Below are 23,659 nucleotides of genomic sequence, written 5' to 3'. Positions count from 1 at the left end.
ACATTCAATTTAGTCAGGGAATCTTGCAGACTTGTAGCAGATTTATTTAGAAGTATAACATTATCTGCATAAAACAAAGAACTGACATTAACATCTCCAATTTTGATATCACTTTTAATACCACTTTCCTTCATAATGTGATCCATATGGATAATGAATAACAGAGGGATAATGTACATCCTTGTCTGACAGCAGATTTAACATTAAACCATCTTCCTGTATGGACAAAGAAAGGTGAAAGAAGATAGTGAAGGAGACATCGGACACCAACAGGCAGTGAGCCCATGGTTCGTGATGATGATCTTCCTGTACTTCCTTCAATTCTAACTGCTGACTTACAACTCAAATAAAGACTAAGTATTGCTTGATATAATGTCCCACTGGCACCATACAACTGTAGCATTTTGAATAGCTTCTCTCTTGGCACCTTGTCATGGACCTTTTCCAGGTCTACAAAACTTAAATACAGATCTTTGTTATATTCCCATGATTTCTCAACTATTTGTCGTAAAGTGAAAATCTGATCCTGACAGCCTCTATTTGGCCTGAATCCAGCTTGTTCTTCACCAAGCTGCCCTTCTCAATCATTCCTCAAGTATACTAGATCTTACCAGGGACACTCAGTCGAGAAATACCTCTATAATTCTCACATTCAGTTTTATTTCCCTTTTTATATATGGGTACTATGAGAGCTCTATTCCAATTATTTGGAATTCATCCCTTTGTCTAAGTCTTCTGAACTATGCAGTGCAGCCATTGTAAGACCTTTATACCTCTATACTTGAGCACTTCTGATCAAATATCATCTATTCCTGCTGCCTTTCCACATTTTAGGCTTTTGATGGCTGTTTCTATTTCGAGTATGAATATGTATTCCTGACTGCATGCCTGGTCAGTGTTTTTACCACTGTGCTGTCATCACTGCTTGTTTCATTTAGCAATTTTTTGAAGTAGTTACTCCATACTCCAAGGATATTTTTTTCTCCAGTTTTCATGTCACCTTTATCATCTCTAATTCCTTTTACAGCACTCTTTCCTCCATTTCTGAGTTTCTTCAACAACCTCCAGAATATCATGCCACCTTCTTGATGGCATGATATTGCTTGCAATATCATGCCATCAAGAAGGTGGATGCCATCAAGAAGCGCACAGCCACTAGGTTGAAGCACCTAGTGGCTGTGCACTTCACAACCATATGCCTGGGGAAGGAGTGTCCTAGGTTCGATTCCCGTTGGTGACGTGAGGAGCTGAAGGATCTTCCTCAGCCATAGTCAAGTTAGCCAGTCTTGGATGTGGACAGTAGGGTTTTCCCCCCAGTTTATCCTGGAGTTTTTCATCCTGCAAAGCAGGCAAATCAGTCTTGAGAACTCAACACTACAGGACATAGGATACACCATGGCATAGGACTGACCACCTTATCCTGTGAACGGTTTGAGGTCCATTGATTAATAAACTCTCGACATCGCAGGGTAAAAGAGGGTATAACGAAGATGAGATGAGTTTTACACAGTGTTTAGCTTTCTTATATTTGTCTCTGTATTCTCTAAGAGCATAAGTTGACTTATTTGCCAGGAACTTTCCATAAGCTTTCTTCTTTTCCTTGACTGCCTCTGTAACTTCCTGAGTCCACTATGGAGTTCTGATTTTTCTATCTTTACAGACAACCTCACCACATGCCTCGCTGGCTGAATCAATTAATGTTTTTCTTCAGATCTTGCCACTGTATCTCTAAGGTTTGGTTCCTGTTATGAAACTGTTTCATTTTTTCTTCAATAATGTTTGTGTAGAGTTACCAAGGTTGAATTAATGCAGAAATCAGATATCTCTTATATACAAGAAGTGAAAAGATGTACCAACTCATTATTAAAACTCTAGATCAGAAAGTAGGAAGCACACATGGTTAGAAATTAAACTTGCCAAGCAATTATATTTTTATTTAATCCTTTATCCAAGTGTAAGCATATGAAGTTTTCATGTGAAGTAGCTTAAGAACATTTTAGTCATAAAGATATTTCACATGCAAACTTTGTTTGCTTACACTTGAATAAAGGATTAAACAAGAATATAATTTCTTGACAAGTTTAATTTCTAACCAAGTGGAAAAACTTTCTACAACTAGCTCTAATTGTAATTGCAGAATGTTGTTTTGGACAATTACCAGATTTTTGTAGGCTTCCTAGATGTTTATTCAAGAGGGCTTTTTCCATTCAAGCATAAATACAGAGCACTTTGGCTGAAGTAATTTTTTCTTTCTTTTAAGTTTAATGTAGCTTGGTATCATGTTGCTGTCTCTATCATTTTAAAAAGGCTAGTTGATTAATCAACAAAAACATTTTTAGCCTCCTGTAGTGACTGCACTACTTGTGGGTCAAATCTCCATGGCAGAAATGCATGGCAGCTTTTCTTAGTTATAAGTAGAGTAACTACTCTAACATGAGTGTTAGAGTAATTAACATTCATAATTTCTACACAGTGAATGCTGATCCCTGTGTAACACTGAGAGAAGTTACAATAGGTATTTTAGTGCGAGTGTTTACATGCCCCCCCATCAATGAGGCCATGGATTCCTTTGGAAGAGCATTTATAATAACAAGGGAAAAGTATGAAAATGGTAGGAACAGGGAACAATCGATTGCACTCTCAATGTGGAACATTTTTTGTAGTGGGACTCCTACCTACTAAATGTTGTAAATATCTAAATAATTAGTATTGTAGATTTGCTAAGTCTTTTTTTGTTTGTTTGTTATAATATTCATAATTTTATATATTTCATTTTATATATATATATTTCATATTTCATATATTTTTTACATAATCCAGAAACCCGTATTCTAGACATTAAACATGGAACTTTTTCAAGCAATTTCAAGACTCCAATAAGTGGAGCAGTTGCTCACACCAGATGGAATTTATCTCCCACCTAAAAAACATTCACAAACATTTATTCCCATTTTTAGTAGAGATGGCAAATTAAATTTGCAAACAAAATACGTAAACTGAATAAATTTATATGGAATAAGAAAGAAATTAGTCAAAACACCAAGCTTTCAATATACAACTGTTCAAATCAATTTTAATAATGGTTTTGAGAGTTCAGTTAAAAATAAAATAATTGATCAGACTAGATACCAAAAACATGAATTCTTAGTAAAATTAGCAATGAGCATATGGATTCTATGTTAGAATCATATTAAAAATGAAGATAATCGAATGGAACTTATCCTCATTAGCATTTAAGAATGCTAATCTAGTATGGTATGGTCACCAGTCTAAATTAGTGATTGTAATCTTCAGAAATAGAGTTCTTTGTTAAGTTTTGGACACCAGTGTAGTATATCTTGGAAGACCAAAATATAAGAACCTATGAGTTTCTATAACAAGAGTAGATTACTATCTTAGCATCCTGTAAATCCTCTTTCAGAGTACAAAATGGGAATTTGATAATGATGATGAAAATGCATTAAAGATTCTTAGTACTGTCAATTTTTAAAAATTGACAGTTTTTAAAACTGACAATTTTTAACTGCAGTTGCCAATTTGTAGTTATTAAACATATCACTACACTGCACTCACCATAAACAAACTCACCCTTATATTCTGATGAAGTAAAGCAAACACATAGTGCTTTCCACATAGACTTTACTTCTGCAGAACTGTTTTCATCACCTTTAAGCATAGTCTGCACCAAATCAGTTGCTAGAGATATCATGGATTCGCCAAGCTGAGATCCCTGGAACCAGCTCTTAAAAGGGGATTTTAAATAAGTTACAGCTCCTTTTTGAAGAAGAAAATGCAGCAAAAATGGATCTTTAATCTGTAAAGAAACAGATATCAGATAAATGAAATAAATTATTCATTCATAAATATACATCCCCAAATGGGCAATGAAACACAAACTTAATCATAAAATATTATATAACTATAAAGCATATTGCAAAAATGCTATCTATTCTGTGTATTGCAAAATATTTTTTTTTCTGTTTCTTTAATACTCACAAAAAGACTAAAAAATGGTCACATGTGTAATGGTAACAAATATAAGCTTTGCTCTTTCCTTTTCCAAACATAAGCATCAGTCCCCAATGTCATTAATAATTTTATATTAGCACTGAAAATTTAAAATTAAGTCTTCAATAATATTGAAATTTAACTTAAACTTTTGTTATGGATAGAGTTTCACTTTTGTTAAAATATGGCTTTTTCCCCACAAAAAATCAAAGATTTGCCGTTCTCTTCAATAGAGAAGTTTAAAAAGCCAGAAAGTTATAATAAAACTTATTTAATATCTAAATATTTAATCCTATCATAAAAGAAAAAGCTTATGAAAGACAATAATGAAAATGTTCTTAGGAACTCGATATCTTTTCATCTGCAGCAAACTTCAGTTTTATCTTGATTGTGGAACTTATTTGAACTTAAGCCAGCAAAGGTTGGTCGATTGGTAGAGCCTCTGCTACTAATGGCTCACACAAAAAGTTAAGCAAGTTTGAGCGTGGTTAGTAGGTGGAAGGGGTCGATCGTTCGATGCTGTTGGCACACACTCTCCCTCGAAGAGTCTTTGGACTCCCTGGAGGTGTCAAATAATAATAAACTTATTTTACAGTTATTAAGCATATGGAATGTTCCCATTGCTGCTTACTTCAAGAAACTTTCTGATGGTTAACTACTTTTAATTATATAAAGGGAAGTCATTATATAGCTGTCAAGTGTTCATATAACCTGTTTATTTCTTTTCACTATTATGAATTTTTGTCATAAAAATTAGACTTAATAAAAGTAATAATTATATCAACACACAGTCTCACCATCATACCTCAAATGCAAAATAGCCTGCAACCTTTCAGGAAAGATATATATTTATCATGTAATTTATTAAATTATTAAGTTTATCCCTGACTCCCTGGAAGTCATGGACTCATCAAGGGAAGCCGAATACCACACACACACACACACACACCAGCTATCATACTTGTTCTTGAATTCATTCACACACAACATCCAATGGAAATCCATTCCAATCACGCATCACTCTATGAGAGAAAAAATCTAACCTTCACCCCCCCCATCTTAGCAGCATTCATTCTCAGCTTCCAAAAGAAAGGACAAGAGGACATCCTTGGATGTCCTCTTGTCCTTTCCCCACCCTCACATAAAATGAAAAATTCCATCGACTGAAATCCTGTATGATCCTTTCAGAAGTTTGTACGTCTCAATCATATCACCCCTCTTCCTCCTGTTTGCTAGTGCCTGCAGTCTACAAATTTTCAATCTGTCTTCATAATCAGTATTCCACAATCCTGATATCATTGTTAACACTCTTGCCTTTGCACCTTCTGCACTGTATCAGAATCACAATATATGTCTTTTCTTCCAGTCAACACCATTGCTACAGCTAAATGTAATGGCATACTCTACACGTGCTCTTCTACTAATGTGCATGCAGTCAAATGGCATATCATATAGTGCCTGGGGGTTCAGTACTTTTTATTTCTTTTTTTTTAATGAGGTATACAAGGCTAACCAGGTTGGCAAATGGTTAAAGTACGTACTCACTAACCAACCAATAAGCTGTGGGTTTGAATCCTGGTGTTTCCATTGCATTTGGTCTTTATAGCCCTGCTATAAAAACCAAACATGGAGAATTAAAAAGTGAACAGATATATGCAAGTACACATTTATTCTAAAATTCCAATATTTCAGTAGCCTAATATTATGAATGATTATGCAAATAAATGATAGATGCAATAAATATTTCCTCTCTTTTTGCTGGCACATATGCAAATGCACACAGTCTCAAACTCAATGTGTCCATCTCCGTTAAAAATCTTGTATGTTGCATGCCAATAAGAGAAACCTAAATGCTTGCGTATTCGGCTACTTAAATACTGCATATACATGCAGTTTATAAATGAATTTTTTCATATTGGTCCAGCCATCCAAATTTAAATGAATTTGTAGCTTCTTTTTCACTTTAATTTCAACAGCAACATATAGAGGATTTAAGTGAAAAAACCCACTAATGTAGTATTTCTTATATCAATGTTGCCCTGTTTTCTTCTAGTTATAACCAGAAAAATTGCAAGCAGTAAATTCAATAATATTCTTAAATCCTGTAGTTTCAAAAATCCAACACCATCAGTACGAGTTTAAGTGACTGTACGGCCTAAGACAGTAGCCCAAAATAAATATGCATCTGCAACTTGCTAACATCAGCATCAGTTCACCCACATAGTGTTAGCTAAAAGTAACTAACTGAAGTATATTAAGTGGAATAGGTTAGCATAATACTGGAGCAGAAACAATGGAGAAAGCACTAAATAAAATAAGTGACAAGTATAATTTGTTTTCATAGTATGTTAAAAAATTATTGGCTGTAAATCAGAAAGTCTAAGAGCAAAAATTTTGTGCATGCAGTTACTAGGGATTTGAGCTCCCTTTTTGATCAATGTGTGAGCCCAGAAGTGAACAGCTTAGATGGAACATTGGATGCAATGAGGGGAGAAAAAAAAATGAATAATGAATGTATGCATTAAAAATAAATATATAATATGAAAGGAAAGGGAAAGCAATATGCTTTTTATTAAAATTACAGTGTATAAATAAAAAGTAAAATGTTTGTTTGGCCAAGTGTATGGTATCTATTTTCCCACTTATAAGCATTGAATACAATTTCCAAACTATCCTAAAGAGAAGATGATGTGATTCAAACATCGTTTGCTACTCATTTTAATTGTTACTGTTTTGCCAGTTTATCTTTTTAATTTATAGTCCTTTCTTCATCTGCCATTCTGAAGAAGCCACTGTCCTCAGTGTTGAAACTAGTTAGTGTGTACATACATAAATACTTTTACATAAATACTAACACCTATTAAACCCAAAAATTTTATTACTTAACTTATGACAAAATTTCATGCCGGCTGGGCCGTTGCCCAGTTAAACAAGGGCCCCCATTGTTTTAGCCAGGGAACCCGGGCAAACAGCAAAAAGTCAGCTACTGGAACAAATCTGAAAATGCACCCCAACTCAACATCACCAGAGTTAAAGATCGGTACTATCAACATAAGAAGCCTGAATGGCAAAGAAATGGAGCTAGTTGAGGAATTAGATAAGTACCAGATCGACATAACAGGAGTGACTGAAATAAAAAAGACAAAAACTGGTGAGATCTTTCTGAGAAATAAATACAAAATGTTATATTCAGACAATGACAATCAAGAAAAAGAAGGGGTAGTGATAGTATTCAACACAAAATACGAGGCTAATCTTCTTGAATGGCAGGCAGTCTCAAGTAGAGTGATGCGGGCAAATATGAGAATGGGGGAACTGGATAATGAGACTTATTTGTGCCTATGGCCCCACAGAAGGTTCTAAGGTAGAAGTGGAGGAATTTTTTGAGGCTTTAGAAAAAGCAACTGACACAATGAAAAAGGAAAAGTTGGTCATTGTTGGGGATCTAAATAGCAGAGTAGGAAATGATTGTCAGTTATACAAAAATATTTTGGGAAAATTTGGAGAAAAGAGCAAAGCTAATAATAATGGCAAATATTTGTTAGATTTTGGCTCAGGACATAGACTGGTTATTACTAATACCATGTTCCCATAAAAATGTGCACAAATTCACATGGAGAGAAGAGGCAAGGAATAAGAAAAGTCTCATTGACTATGTTATTGTTGATAGTGATGTTTTCTCCCTGGTGCAGGACACCAGAGTGTACGGAGGATTTGAAATTGGAAGTGATCACTATTTAGTCTTGAGCAGGATAAAATTGAATTTCACATTGAAAAGAATAACATGTAAAAAAGTTTTAAAGTGTATAAAAGTCGAGCAGCTCTCAGATATGAACCGTAGACTAAAATACACAAAGATTATTGAAGAAAAAATGAAAGAGTATGAGAATAGGAACCAAACCTTGAAGAAAACCCTGATTAATTCAGCTAGAGAGGCATGTGGTGAAGTTGTCTGCAAGAATAGAAAAATCAGAACTCCATGGTGGATGCAAGAAGGAAAAGAAGAAAGCATATCAAAAGTTCCTGTCAAATAAGTCAGCTTGTGCTCTTAGGGAAGAATATAGAATGAAAATAAATATCAAGAAGGTGGCAAAATATTCTGGAGGTTGTTGAAGAAGCTTAGGAATGGAGGAAAGAGTGCAGTAAAAGGAGTTAGAGATGAAGGTGACATGAAAATGGGAGAAAAAGATATCCTTGAAGTATGGGGTAATTACTTTGAAAAACTGCTAAATGAAACAAGCAGTGATGACAGTACAGTGGTAAAAAACACTGACCAGGCATGCAGTCAGGAATACATATCCATACTTGAAGTAGAAAATGCCATCAAAGGCTTGAAACGTGGAAAGGCAGCATGAGTAGATGATATTCAACCAGAAATGCTGAAGTATGGTGGTATAAAAGTCATACAGTGGCTGCACTTCATAGTTCAGAATACCTGGACAGAGGGACGAATTCCTGATGACTGGAGTAGAGCTCTCATAGTACCCATATATAAAAAGGGAAATAAAACTGAATGTGAGAATTACAGAGGTATTTCCCTACTGAGTGTTTCTGGCAAGATCTATGAAGTATACTTGAGAAACAGTTGAGAAGAATTGTGGAAGAAAGCTTGGTGAAAAACAAGCGGGATTCAGGTAAAATAGAGGCTGTCAGGATCAGATCTTCACTTTACGACAAATAGTGGAGAAATCATGGGAATATAACAAAGATCTGTATTTCAGTTTTGTCGATCTGGAAAAGGCATATGACAAGGTGCCAAGAGAGAAGCTATTCAATATGCTACAGTTATATGGTCAATGGGGCATTATATCAAGCAATACTTAGTCTTTATTTGAGTTGTAAGTCAGCAGTTAGAATTGAAGGAAGCACAGGAAGATGGTTTAATGTTAAATTTGGTGTGAGACAAGGATGTACATTATCCGCTCTATTATTCATTATCTATATGGATCACAATATGAAGGAAAGTGGTATTAAACATATCAAAATTGGAGATGTTAATGTCAGCTCATTGCTTTATGCAGACGATACTTGTTATACTTCTAAATAAATCTGCTACAAGTCTGCAAGATTCTCTGACTAAATTGAATAACTGTTGTAATAGATATGGTATGAAGGTCAGCAATAAAAAGACAAAGACAATGAAAATAGGCAGAATCATTGAAAATGTCAACTGTATTGTGAATGGAGAACCTGTGGAACAAGTAAAACATTTCAGCTACTTAGCCACAATTTTTAGTGAAGATGGTAAATTAAATATAGAAATAGATAACAGAATCAACAAAGCCGGTATGGTAGGAAGTCAATTGAATAAATTTATATAGAATAAGAGAGAAATTAGTCGGAAAACTAAATTATCTGTATACAAGACAGTGTTCAAACCAGTTTTAACTTATGGATCTGAGAACTGGGTCAGAAGTAAAACACTTGACCAAAGACTAGAGACTGCAGATTTGAGAGTCCTGAGAAAGATTAGAGGTGTGAAAAGATGGCATCAATGGCAATATCATATTAAAAACGAGGATATTAGGAAAGAACTTGACGTTGCCAGCATCCAGGAATGCATTAGCAGTGCTAATATGAGGTGGTATGATCACTTAAACAGAATGGGCAAGGAAAGATTAGGAAAACAAGTGTTCTCTGCTAGGTTGGCAGCAAAACGACCCAGAGGAAGACCAAGATATAGGTGGATTGATATGGTATAAAGTGCCTTAGACGATAGAAATATAAGATCTGATAATGTTGGAGTATTGACAAGTAACAGACTGATTTGGAGGAAAATTGTAGATAGGAAGTTAGTAATGATGTAAATTTTTCATGTAGTACTATTATATCTGTACACACTTGAGGGTACATGGCAGGAATTTGATGATGATGACTTAGTAATAATAAAATTTAATTGCATATGGATTAGCCCACCCCCTTCTAGATGTGGCAATGCATTATAGAAAGGGGCACCACTTTGACTTTTATTGAGGTCTCAGTGGTCTCATCATTACTTCTGCTTGAAGTAATGCAGAAGTCATATACTACCCATATACAAGTAGTCTAAACGGTGCCACACATTATTATGAAAATACTCTGGATTGATTTAATTCTTGGCTCCAAAAAACTAGTTATCCTTCTCTGGTCAAAACACTACTTCTCATTTGCACAACTGTTAACATTAAATAAATTCAAAATCTGCATAATTCTGAATTTTGCTCACACATTTGGGTACACCAGAAACTTTTGTAAAAATGCCTGATGAAGAGGACAATCTGGTGGAGTGGTCTCCAATCACATTCTCAAAGACAGTTTTTGTTTTATGTCTTTTTTTATAGGTATTTTTATAAGCAATGTTCTGCTGAAATGGATGCTGCCATTTCACTCCTCCACTTTCTTCAGAGACTAAGAACGAGCAATTGCTGGTCAAATGCCCATCTTCAAATCTTCTTATTCTTTTCTTCCCCAAAGACTAACCCTTCAGCTGTTCAATAAACCACCTTTCCCCTTACTCAAACTTTGTAATGTGCAACAGAAGGTTTTACAGCCTTTGTGTGTGACTGATATAAAACATTTATTACAATTGCCACATCTCCAATGCCCACTAGAAGTTAAACGGATGTTAATATAAACTTTTTGCTTAAAATTGTTGGCAAAACTGTTTAGTGATTTTAAGCTAACTAAACAGAATCTCCTGAGGCACACAATATGCATCTTCATGATGAGCATTCAAGCTGGTCTGCCTCATTCATTTCTGTTCTAAGGTTCCAATTCTACATTTAATATAGAGCATGCATAAACAACTCAGTGTGACATGTGTATACACAGACAGACAGACACACACACATATATACATATATATATATATATATATATTTGACTTACCTCAACAAGCTGATTTAAAATTTTTATTGCTTCTTTTTCGTTCAAACATGAACAGAGTGCAAAAACCATATCAACAATACATTCCACATCTGTAACCTTCCTATTATCCAAAAAGTGAGGCCAAATTACTTTGGCAAAAAATACTGCAGGTGCTTCACTTTTATTTCCTTTCCAATCTTCAAAGATTCTGAGCAGGTCAACAAAAAGTTCTTCAGATGGTGATATTCCCATTATTTTACTTAGGAGTTTCAGATAAGTAAAATCTGAGTTTTTCATCATATATTCCAAGAGGGTTTTACAAAACATGTAAGTACTGGTAACTATATGACCATTAAGGACACATGAATTCGAATTCTGAGCATTCATTTCCACTGGAGTGTGTATTTGATGATTTTCTTTGTGATCGTCAAAAAATTTCACTTTTGATTTAGGTTTTACATTTATCTCTGGATAATTCAAACATTCAAAGAACTTGGAAAGACGAAGTAATAAAATCTGTTTTTCTGATTTATTTTCTAAAAGTGAATAACAAAATGTAAAGAAACTATTCCAAAAGGATAACAGCAATGTGTCTAATTTCTTTTTCCCTTCTTCTGAAAGATTTATCATCTGGGCTTCTAATGAATGAAACAACTGTCCTAATAATGAATAAAAAGAAGTAGAAGCTAATCTATTTTCGGGCTCAGTGATGGACGACTTGATCACTGGTAAAATCTGAAACAAAAGTAAACGATAATCATCAGAATATTTTAAAAAACAGAAAACATAAAAGGCTCTTACAGAAATTAAACACTGATATTCATAATGTTTATAAATAGTAAGAATGAAAGTTATAACACTTTACAGAAATTCATAATTTGCTTTATAATTTACACAAAGTTAAAAAGAAAATGCAATACTGGATATAAACAGACAATAAATTGAAGCCTCCATATAGATGTTTATTTTAAAATGCAATTGAACATTGATTTACTGTTGCAATATGTTACTCAGCTTAACAGCATTTTACGAGTACAGATTTTCAGAATTCCATATTATGATTATTTTAACTATTCATATAGCTGCTTACATAAAATCATGTTACATCCAAAAAGAAATCATGCAAACACCATCACTGTTATCAGCAAAACTTTAGTCAGTAACATTGCACAATATCCAGCAGACATTATCTGAATGCAGTACAGTTGCAACACAAGCAGTCTTGTTGAGTTTTCTTAATGATTTAGAAGAAACAGCTTCAGCAAATTGAATATCTAATGAATTCTATGAATTTTCCAGAATTATTATATGATTATTCAAGTTTTAGATAACACAAAACTATTCTTCATGGAGCTTTTAGATTAGGCAAACAAATTTTAGTGAAGTGTGAATGATTTCTTAACAAAATAATGAACAATGAAAATCTTCGTTTCAGAGAAAGAGTCATTCTATACATTGGGTCTGCAATTATGATATACTAAACCAACATGGCTACCATAATAGTATTTCTGTAAAGCATGAATGATGTTTAATAATTTGATACTCCATGGCTAATTTAATCTCATACATAGAGAAAGGGACAGGACCCAAAGTACATTAGTTTAAGTTGGCAAAAAATAGCAAGAATAACAAGAAATTATTACAGTTCATACTTTTAATACATTTGCTTTGAATAAATGCAGACTGTAGCTGAGTCTGATAGAGGAAGTTTGTTTTAAGATAGAGGTAGCAACAATGAATATTGTAAGCATGGCAGTTATGAAAGTGAACTTGCAATGGATAGTGGTTGCCTGAATGAAATCAGTCACCATAGAAAGGCTCATAAAAAAAACTTTAGTTATAGCTATTTAAATCTTGACTAACTGACATAGCTAAAGGAGCCACTCCTTGCAATAAGCATCTCCAACCAAACAAAATAATGGCAAAGCAACTTTAGCAGTATTTAAGCTCTTCACTTTATAACATGATTTGCTTACAGTATATGCTTCTGTAGTATTAGACATATTTTTCATTTTTCTGGTTAAAAGCTACATCTTCCTCTTTATAGTGCATTTATCTCGTTTGGTGCAGGGTCCGTTATGATTATGTAACTGTGGGAAATCCCAACCGGTTTGTCACAGAGTCTGGAGTTGGGGGTTATTGTGGTAGAAGTGTGTGTTCATGGGGCCTGGTTTGCTTGTTCTGGGGTACGAAAAGTTCAAGTTTCTGGGTAAAAAAACCCTCTACCTCCATATGAGACTTGCTAACTCACATTTAGCCAAAATAGACCAGATAAAGGTTTCTCACATCTTGGAGAGGAATCGAACCCAGGTTTTTCTGACCAAAGGGCTTTCTATACTGACTGAGTTATGAAGGCTCTTGGGATTAACAGTTACATAAAACTTTTATAATGGACAGCCAGAAATGCCAAAGAGGAATCATACTCTGATAAATGAAACAAATTTGCATCAACAAAATGTATATACTTAAAGTAGTTTCTTTCTTTAATTCTTCCTATACTTCAGCATGGTAAAAGGGCAAACAGGCAATGGGGGCAAAGTATGTCAGTAGTGTACTGGATCTCAAGATATAAAATTGCAACTTCAGATGTAATTTTACATTTGTAAATATGGCTAAACGTAATTAAATAAATTGATTTAAAATATTCTTTGCAAATAAAAACTTATCTGTCAAAGAGAGAATCTGATTGTATATAGTCTGAACCTAAGCAGCATATGAAAATTCCATATTTACTCCTGAGTAATGCAATGGCATTCTACAAGAATAACAGAACTTGCAAATAAGTGGGTCATCAGTCTTCAGTAAACAAAATGTGTAAGATGACTGACTTATTCTAGGTCTAGCAAGAACAGCCCCCACCTCCTCTTTAGTTCCTAAATAGACCAGACTATATTTAATTTTGGGCTTGATCTCATGTAATTTATTCAGTCTCAAGCTGCCATGACAACTCCCAGTGATATATTAATTTCTTCTTTCACTAGCTCAGCAGTTTGTATAAAGGACTTACAGACAGTAAATAGAAGGTAAAGATGATCTTGCAACCACATCTGCAGTCTCATTTTACTTAATTCCAATGTGGCTTCAGATCAAAAACAACCTAGCATAAAGATTAAGCATTTTTATAAAATAAAAAACAAGAGAACATGTCTGCAAAGAACTCAAAATCTATATGAATCATATCTCTTGTGCCAGTTTTCTTTTGTATTAAGGGCATACTGCATGGCATGCAGCTCAGCATTATAGTTATTACTATATTCAAGTGGGATCTGACTTGAAACATCAAGAAAGACAAAAGTAGATCCCAAGAGACTCAGATCTTGAACCATCTACATAAGTTGATAAGAAATCTGAACACTGCTCTAATGAAGGAATAAAACTTATGTAGCTAGCACAATGAGAGGCAGCATTGTGGAATACAAATCTGTTGGGATGGAAGACTATGGTGTATTGCATGAGCAGTAATATCTAAAGTAATACAGATAGTAAGATTATTTTATGTACATACCAAATGGACAAATAGCAGTCTGGGTGTGTGTGTTGTACTAAACTTACCAGGATAGGGGGGAAAAAATGCTAGTCCACATAGGATGGATAAAGAAGGATTTTATTTTTAGGACATACTTTAATGACAGCTACCTTTTATGAGAGCACAGGTTCATTTTCTTCAAACATAAAGATGAAATGAGTAATGTGCAAAACACACCAGTAGTTACTTGTATTCCCTGATGAACAGGATCAAGCTACTGAAGGGAACTTTGAAGTGAACATGCACATTTTTCTTTCCTGTTGAAAACCTCAACCATTATTCAGTGCCCACAAAGTTAGATAATCAACTGCTTGCTATAGTTTGTCTTTGAATAATCCTAATATTACAGGAATGACAGCAACATGTTGAAAACCTCAACCACTACTCAGTGCCCACAAAGTTAGATAATCAACTGCTTGCTATAGTTTGTCTTTGAATAATCCTAACATTAGAAATACAATTTTATTAATACAGACCAGTTTACAATAAAACATTTATTGTAACAAGATGGTGATAGTGGGCTTCCCATTGCTAGGCCTTCTAATTGTTGGTATATGGTGTTGTTAACCTTGAAGAAATTAGATTCGGAATCACCATTATCACCATCTTGTGCAGACCTTTTCATGGAAAAACTTGAAAAAGAAATTCTCTCTGCAATCTCTCCGAGACCATCTACATGGTGGAGATATGTGGATGATATATTCATCATATGGCAAGACAGCTTAGACAACCTAAAATCGTTTGTGGATAAAATCAACTCAATACATAGCAAGATAAAATTCACTCTGGAAGTAGAAAACAACAACCAACTGCATTTTTTAGATATCTTGATAAAAAAAACAACCTAACAGTGTCAAATTATCCATTTACAGAAAGCCCCCAGATACTAGAAGATATCTTCATTATACTTCAAACCATCACAAGACACACAAACTGAGTATTATCCACATGTTGAAACATAGAGCCAAAAAGTTTATATCAGAAGAGGAGGATACACAGAATGAACTCTCACTAATAACCAACACATTATCACAAAATGGATATCCTCAAAACATCATCAAAAAATATCTATACAATGACAACCCCAGACAAGAAGAATCCCACTGTCAGCACATTTCTACTGTAGTGATACCTTTCATCAAGTCAATTTCTTATCAAATAGCAAGAATACTAAGAGCCCACAACATCAGAGTGGTCTTCAAACCAACCACCAACATCAGACAAGTTTTAGGATCTCCAAAAGATAAAGTTCCGTTCTACAAATATCCAGGAGTATATTACATTCCCTGCTCCTGTGGTCTTGCCTACATCGGACAAACTTCACGAAGTTTAGAAATTAGACAAAAAGAACATGTTGGTGATGTAAACCACAACAGAAGCATCTCTTCCGGCTTAGCACATCATTTCTGCACGTCTAACCACACGATAGATTGGCAAAACAGCTCCATGCCATATCTCGATGATGACTACAGGCATCGTGTATTTAAGGAAGCCACAATAGTATTAATAACCAGCGGAAACCTCAACAAAAATCAGGGTGTAATTCTAAACAGTTCGTGGAAAACTTGATCCTCTCTCTCTCAATCAATCTGAACTACAGCTAGCCAGTAATCACTTTACAAGTCTACAACAAACATGCGTGCGTGATAATGAATAAGAACAATAAGTCATCTCTGTCACGCAAAACGTGTAACCATAGCTACTAGTTTGGTTTTACAACGTTTTTTATGTTCCTTTTAATTTGCATTTACTAACTTTCATATCTCCGTAATGCCTTGAAAAAGCCAGACAGTTTGCTGGCGAAACTGGTAGGTTTTAATAAATGTTTTATTGTAAACTGGTCTGTATTAATAAAATTGTATTTCTATTATAAAACGACCAAAAATGTATAATTTAAATCCTAATATTACAGGAATGACAGCAAATTGTAAGGACATCAAGAGTATTCAATCCTGCTCTGGAAACCAAACATGGCAATAGCCACTAGGGCCTTCTTTAGCTAGTTGAACCTCTAAGAACCTTAGAGGTTCAACTAGCTAAAGTTCAACTGCACCATAGTCCAACCACATAAGTGAGAGCTGTTGTTGGAAGACTGCCAAGAAGAGTCAATTCATGTTGAAGGAGAAAAAGAAATAAGGCGATGTACGAACTGGTCACCAACATGCGAAATCACATGCTTTACATGTAAAATTTTCCAACTGTTATACAAGCAAAATAATTATCACTTTCAAAACTACAATAATCGTACAAGAGAAGTTAATTTTCTGACCTGTAATAATAAACACACATCCCACAGTACAGATTGATTACCATATTATCAGAATGGATTCTCCTTTTTTTTTTTTTTTTGACATGCGCAGAAGTGTCGAAGGATCTTGTATCTGTGGGCGTACTATAGCTTCTTCCATTCTTTTCTGTCTTCAGCTTTTTCACTAGGATCTTCAGTAAGCAGAAGAAAAAAAAAAGGAGGGGGTATGTGCAATTTTCATTTTCTTGTGTCATTTACATGGTTTTCAGGAAATCTGGTTCCGTTCTAACTTGGTGTTTAAACTGGCATAATTAGTCTGACCATAATATATGCTGGGAGGAACTATTCCTAGAATTTGAACCTAAAGATGACATAAGTCAATTTGACTTATAATTTAATGCATGACACCTTTGTGCATATCACTCTCGAAATATGACATAGAATTAAATTAATGACTTTTTTGCTTTTTATGTACGAGGGTGGTCTGAAAAGTTCTCGGGCTCGACCACAGATGGCAACACTATCAGCAAGATTTTTTTTGTTCTTGTTACATCTGTCCTAAGCATCACATGAAATTGCAAGTCATTCTATCTAGTAGTTTGTTTTATACAGCTGTCTGGAGCAAAAGTGTTGTCTGTATCCCTTGAAATGGATAAAATTGAGTATCATGCAGTTATAAAATTCTTTGTAAAAGAAGGTTTAACGCCAAAAGAATTTCATTCGAAGTTCATAAAAATAAAAGTTTATGGGCATTCTTCTCCTTCATTTTCACCAATTAAGAAATGGGCTGCCAAGTTTAAACATGGCCATACCAGTCTTGAAGATGATCCATGTGAAGGATGTCCAAAAAAGTATAACACTGGAAATCATTGATCAAGGGCACAATATGGTATTGGATGACAGGCGAGTCAAACTGTGTGAAATTGCTGAGACTATAGGCATTTTCAAAAGAACATGTAGGATATATTTTGCATGAAGAATTGCAAATGAACAAGCTTTGCACAAGATGGGTGCTGCGCTTGCTCACAGCAGATCAAAAACACACTCACATGAAAATCTCTGAAAGCATTTTAACAAGAATAAAACTGATATTGTGAGTCGATTTATTACTATGGATGAGACTTGGATTCACCATTACACACCAGAATCCAAACAGTGGACAGAAGCTGGTTGTTCAGTGCCAAAGAGGACAAAGTTGGTTCCATCAGCAGGAAAGGTCATGGCATCAGTGTTTTGGGAAGCTAAAAGGCATTTTGTTTATTAATTATCTTGAAAAGGGTAAAAGAATAACCGGGGAATATTATTCCGATCTTTTAACCGAACTAGACTGAAAAATTTGTGAGAAAAGACACGGTTTGCAGAAGAAAAAAAATCGTCATTCATTAGAACAATGCGCCTGCCCACAAGTGTTTTGGCAATGGGAAAATTAAGGGAGCTGCACTATGAATTTTTGGAACATCCACCCTATTCCCCAGTTTTGGCTCTCTCAGACTTCTACCTCTTCCCCAAACTAAAACTCTTCCTCACTGGTCAGCGTTTTTCTTCGAATCAAGAGATGATTGCAGCTGTAGAGGGGTATTTTGCAGATCTTACTGAGACCACTACAGGGATGGGATAATGGCACTGGAGCATCACTGGAATAAATATATTAGTCTTAAGGGAGATTATGTTGAAAAATAAAACTAATTTTGAAATTATAAATTCGTTTTTTCATTATTAGGCCAAGAACTTTTGAGACCACCCTAGTATGTATGTTCTCCTCAATGTGAAATTATGAACATATTTACTAGAACATGGTTGTGATGACTAGTTAAACATCCTGAGTAGAAATCTAGCAGGTACTTATTTTTATCATCTCTGCATTTTCTCCAAGTTTTCCCAAAATACTTCTGTAAGTTTATGATTCGTTTCCTATTCTGCTGATGGTTATATCTTGAATAACAACCAACTTCTTTATGTCAGCAGACCTTTCTAATAACTCAAATTCATCTATTTTTAGCTATATTTTTTATGAGATCACAAGTTTCGTTCTTGAAGTTTTTTTCATTTTGAAAGTTGTCCATATTACTCTACTTGAAATTGGCTCCTATCTGAGCAGTTAAGATAATCCATATTTACTACTGAATACAACTGCTACTCCCATCCTTTCCTTGATCCAATTTTTTAATCCGTACTGAATGAGTAAAATGCATCATAGATATTATTTAGAAGTTACCTCACTTGTTTTATTCTTTATCTCAGTAGCTCCAATATGTTGACAAAATTTCTGTAATTCATCCATATCTTTTCCATCATCATATCATAAGTGCTTTCATAATGAAGACATCTTCAATTTTATTGAGAATTTTGTGTTCTAGTAACTGACCTTTCAATGTTCACCCAACTTCTGTGAAAAAAATAATTGTCTACATAGGCTATGTCCCAGATGACATATCTGATTATGTAGCACTATTATAATGCTCCACTAAGTTATATAGTTTTGTCCTTAAATACCTTAATATAATCTCTAGATATATCTGGCTTACAAAATGATGATAAACCTGAATATAGAGACAATGTAAAATCTCTTGTGGTGAAATATAGAAAATTTTTCACCTATATCGATTTTACATGGGCCATAAAATACACATAATTAGAAGTGTATATAGCCTGTTTTAATGTAATAAATTTTGTAATATATTGTTAGAATAACTGAATGTAGAACCACAAGCATTTGTAACTAAAAGGATAAGACAGGATTATAAACTGAAGGTCAACAATAGTCTCAAAGGTCACTGAATTATAGGAGTTTTGCCGCCAAAACATAACATAAGCATGGGCAACTTCAGGGTGCTTCCAGAAAATCTGGGAAGTTTGGAAGGAAAGTCAAGGGACGTCCAATGATATAAAAGGTGGAGATTGGGGTGCGAGAGCTCTCTCTTTTTTGGTCCCTGTGAAAAGCTTTGAGAAGGAGAAGAGTCAGAGTCCCGTGAGCAAATAATCCGGAAGATCATGGGGAGTTCTTTGGCAGGAGAGGCCGTATTTCAAGATATCCTTCCGTGATATCCTTCGACAAATGTACCAATCCACGTGCATGCTGATTTGTTGCAGCCGAAGCAGTTCCTAACATTGCCAAAGAAATACATTACTTTTTCAAGGAAGCAATTTGCAAGACAATAACTGTCGGATAGTGCCCGATTACAGCCGTCACGCAAGAAGGACAAAGGAACCAGCAGAATTCACCATTACCCCTTTAGGACACAGGACTTTACAAGTTATTGTGAGCTAGTAAATAAATTGCTCTATGTCCAAGACTGTGTGTGTAAATGATCGACATTAGTTCTGTTTAAATAATGGTGTATTGTGGTGAAGAGGTCAGAAAGCCGAACGTCAGTCTGAATGTGCAGAAAAGAATATTGGAAACTTGAATATTGCTTGTGTTACCTAATGCTTAGAATGTGTATTATATAATTTTGCCTTATTTTAATAGGATTGAGAGTAAGGATATGAATGCTAAATTCCATCTACGTGTCTAATAAGTTGAGTGTAAAGCTTTTCAAGGAGGAGAAGAGTCCCATGAGCGAGTTATCTCCCAGACGACTTGCTTGCTCAACACACTTAAAGCACTTTGCCTAGTGTTTTAAGTGAGTTGTCTTACTGAATATGTGAAGAATCAGGCACGTGACATCTCCCATTACATTTGTAATGGGAAATATCACCTTAAGCAACCCCCCCTTTTGGGTGGGGGGTGCTTAAGGGTCAAAGCTGTATAACTGAGGGGAGACCTCCACATAGTCTTTAAAGAAATGCAGAGAACTAACCAGGGCTTCTGACCTAATGTCCAATCCTCACCTTCTCGTGGTCCACCCTGTTGGGTATCTACCTGGATACTGAACGAACGAGAATGCGCTGGAAATTTGGAATTTAGCCGACCAAATTGTATTCTTATTGGCTTAAACCAATATATAAAATGATGGTATAACGTGACAAAATTTCATGCCAGCTGGGGCGTCGGCCGCTGAAACAAGGCCCCCACTGTTTTTGCCAGGAAACAGGGTGAACAGCAAAAAGTCAGCTACTGGAACAAATCTGAAAGCACACCTTAACTCCACATCACCAGAGTTAAAGATCGGTACTATCAACATAAGAAGCCTGAATGGCAAAGAAATGGAGCTAGCAGAGGAATTAGGTAAGTATCAGATCGACATAATAGGGGTGACTAAAACAAAAATGACAAAAACTGGCGAGATCTTTCTGAGCAATAAGTACAAAATGTTATATTCAGGAAATGACAATCAAGGAAAAGAAGGAGTAGCAATAGTATTCAACACAAATTAAGAGGGTAATCTCCTTGAATGGCAGGCAGTCTCAAGTAGAGTGACGTGGGATAATATGAGAATGGGGAAATGGACAATGAGACTTATTTGTGCCTATGGCCCCACAGAAAGCTCTACTAAGGTAGAAGTGGAGGAATTTTTTGAGTCTTTAGAAAAAGCAACTGACACAATGAAAAAGGAAAAGTTGGTCCTTGTTGGGGATCTAAATAGCAGAGTAGCTGTCAGACATACAAAAATATTTTGGGAAAATTTGGAGAAAAGAGCAAAGCTAATTATAATGGCAAATACCTGTTGGATTTCTGCTCAGGACATGGAGTGGTTATTACTAACACCATGTTCCAACATAAAAATGTGCACAAATTCACATGGAAAGAAGAAGCAAGGAATAAGAAAAGTCTCATTGAGCAGCTCTCAGTTATGAACTGTAGACTGAAATACACAGATTATTGAAGAAAAAATGAAAGAGTTTGAGAACAGGAACCAAACCTTGGAGATTCAGTGGCAAGCCTTAAAGAACACCCTGATTGATTCAGCTATAGAGGCACGTGGTGAAGTTGTCTGCAAGGATAGAAAAATTTGAACTCCATGGTGGACACAGGAAGTTAAAGAGGCAGTGAAAAAAGAAGAAAGCATATCAAACATTCCTGGCAAATAAGTCAGCTTGTGCTCTTAGAGAATACAGAGACAAATGCAAGAATGCTAAACACTGTGTAAAACTAGCTAAACAAAAGTCATGGGAGGACTTTGGCAACAATATAGAAAATAAATATCAAGAAGGTGGTAAGATATTCTGGAAGTTGTTGAAGAAGCTTAGGAATGGAGGAAAGAGGGCTGTAAAAGGAGTTAGAGATGATATAGGTGACATGAAAATGGGAGAAAAAGATATCCTTGAAGTAATGGAGTAATTACTTTGAAAAACTAATAAATGAAACAAGAAGTGATGACAGCACTGTAGTAAAAAACACTGACCAGGCATGCAGTCAGGAATACATATCCATACTTGAAGTAGAAAAAGCCATCAAAGGCTTGAAATGTGGAAAGGCAGCAGAATAAGATGATATTTGACCAGAAATGCTGAAGTATGATGGTATAAGAGTCTTACGGTGGCTGCACTGCATAGTTCAGAAAGCCTGGACAGAGGGACGAATTCCCGATGATTGGAGTAGAGCTCTCATAGTACCCATATATAAAAAGGGAAATAAAACTGAATGTGAAAATTACAGAGGTACTTCCCTACTGAGTGTTTCTGGCAAGATCTATGCAAGTATACTTGATAAACGGTTGAGAAGAATTGTGGAAGAAAGCTCGGTGAAGGACAAGCTGGATTCAGGCCAAATAGAGGCTGTCAGGATCAGATCTTCACTTTATGACAAATAGTTGAGAAAGCATGGGAATATAACAAAGATCTGTATTTAAGTTTTGTCGATTTGGAAAAGGCATATGACAAGGTGCCAAGAGAGAAGCTACTCAATACGCTATAGTTATATGGTGTCAATGGGGCTTTATATCAAGCAATACTTAGTCTTTATTTGAGTTGTAAGTCAGCAGTTAGAATTGAAGGAAGTACAGGAAGATGGTTTAATGTTAAATCTGGTGTGAGACAAGGATGTACATTTTTCACTCTATTATTCATTATCTATATGGATCACAATATGAAGGAAAGTAGTATTAAATATGATATCAGAATTGGAGATGTTAATGTCAGCTCTTTGCTTTATGAGGATGATGTTATGCTTCTAAATAAATCCGCTACAAGTTTGCAAGATTCCCTGACTAAACTGAATAACTGTTGTAATAGGTATGGTATGAAGGTCAGCATTAAAAAGACAAAGACAATGAAAATAGGTAGAATTATTGAAAATATCAACTGCGTTGTGAACGGGAAACCTGTGGAACAAGTAAAACATTTCAGTTACTTAGGCATGATTTTTACTGAAGATGGTAAATTAAATATGGAAATAGACAACAGAATCAACAAAGCTGGTATGGTAGGCAGTCAATTGAATAAATTCATATGGAATAAGAGAGAAATTAGTCAGAACACTAAATTAGCTGTATAACAAGACAGTGTTCAAACCAGTTTTAACTTATGGATCTGAGAGCTGGGTCAGAAGTAAAACACTTGACCAAAGACTAGAGACCGCAGATATGAGAGTCCTGAGAAAGATTAGAGGCGTGAACAGATGGCATCAATGGCAATATCATATTAAACATGAGGATATTAGGAAAGAACTTGACATTGTCAGCATCCAGGAATGCGTTAGCAGAGCTAATCTCAGGTGGTATGTTCACTTAAACAGAATGGGCGAAGAAAGATTAGCAAAACAAGTGTTCTCTGCCAGGTTGGCAGGAAAACGACCCAGAGGAAGACCAAGATATAGGTGGATTGATACAGTACAAAGTGCCTTAGACGATAGAAATATAAGATCTGATGATGTTGGAGTCTTGACAAGTAACAGACTGATTTGGAGGAAAATTGTAGATAGGAAGTTAGTAATGATGTAAATTTTTTTTATGTAGTGGTATCATATCCTGTACACCCCTTGAAGGTACATGTCAGGAATTTGATGATGATGAAAATAGCTATGAGTTCAATGTTAGTAAATGTAAAGACATTCACTTTGGTATAATGAAATATCCAATGTCATTATACTGGTGGGATTATGCCAGAAGAAATTGATCAGGCTAGAGATCTTGGAGTTTTAGCTGATAAGA

At 35.1% G+C, this 23,659-nt stretch overlaps 1 protein-coding gene across 1 annotated transcript in view; it reads right to left on the bottom strand.

The window, feature by feature from the left end:
• The window catches only part of Ltn1 (E3 ubiquitin-protein ligase listerin), a 359,867-nt gene that overhangs the window by 216,058 nt on the left and 120,150 nt on the right, over nt 1-23,659 (bottom strand). The window contains exons 10-11 of the mRNA XM_090403432.1: nt 10,876-11,589; nt 3,589-3,814 (exon numbers count right to left, since the gene is read on the bottom strand). Coding sequence (XP_090259558.1) covers nt 3,589-3,814; nt 10,876-11,589 — 940 coding nt within the window. The remainder of the gene's footprint in view (nt 1-3,588; nt 3,815-10,875; nt 11,590-23,659) is intronic.

The sequence above is a fragment of the Typopeltis vanoorti genome, chromosome 14, assembly GCF_054136105.1.
Source record: "Typopeltis vanoorti isolate ZY-2024b chromosome 14, IOZ_Tvanoo_1.0, whole genome shotgun sequence".
Lineage (NCBI taxonomy): Eukaryota > Metazoa > Arthropoda > Arachnida > Uropygi > Thelyphonidae > Typopeltis > Typopeltis vanoorti.
Note: the sequence above shows the minus strand (reverse complement) of the source record. Positions and strands in the feature narration are given on the sequence as shown.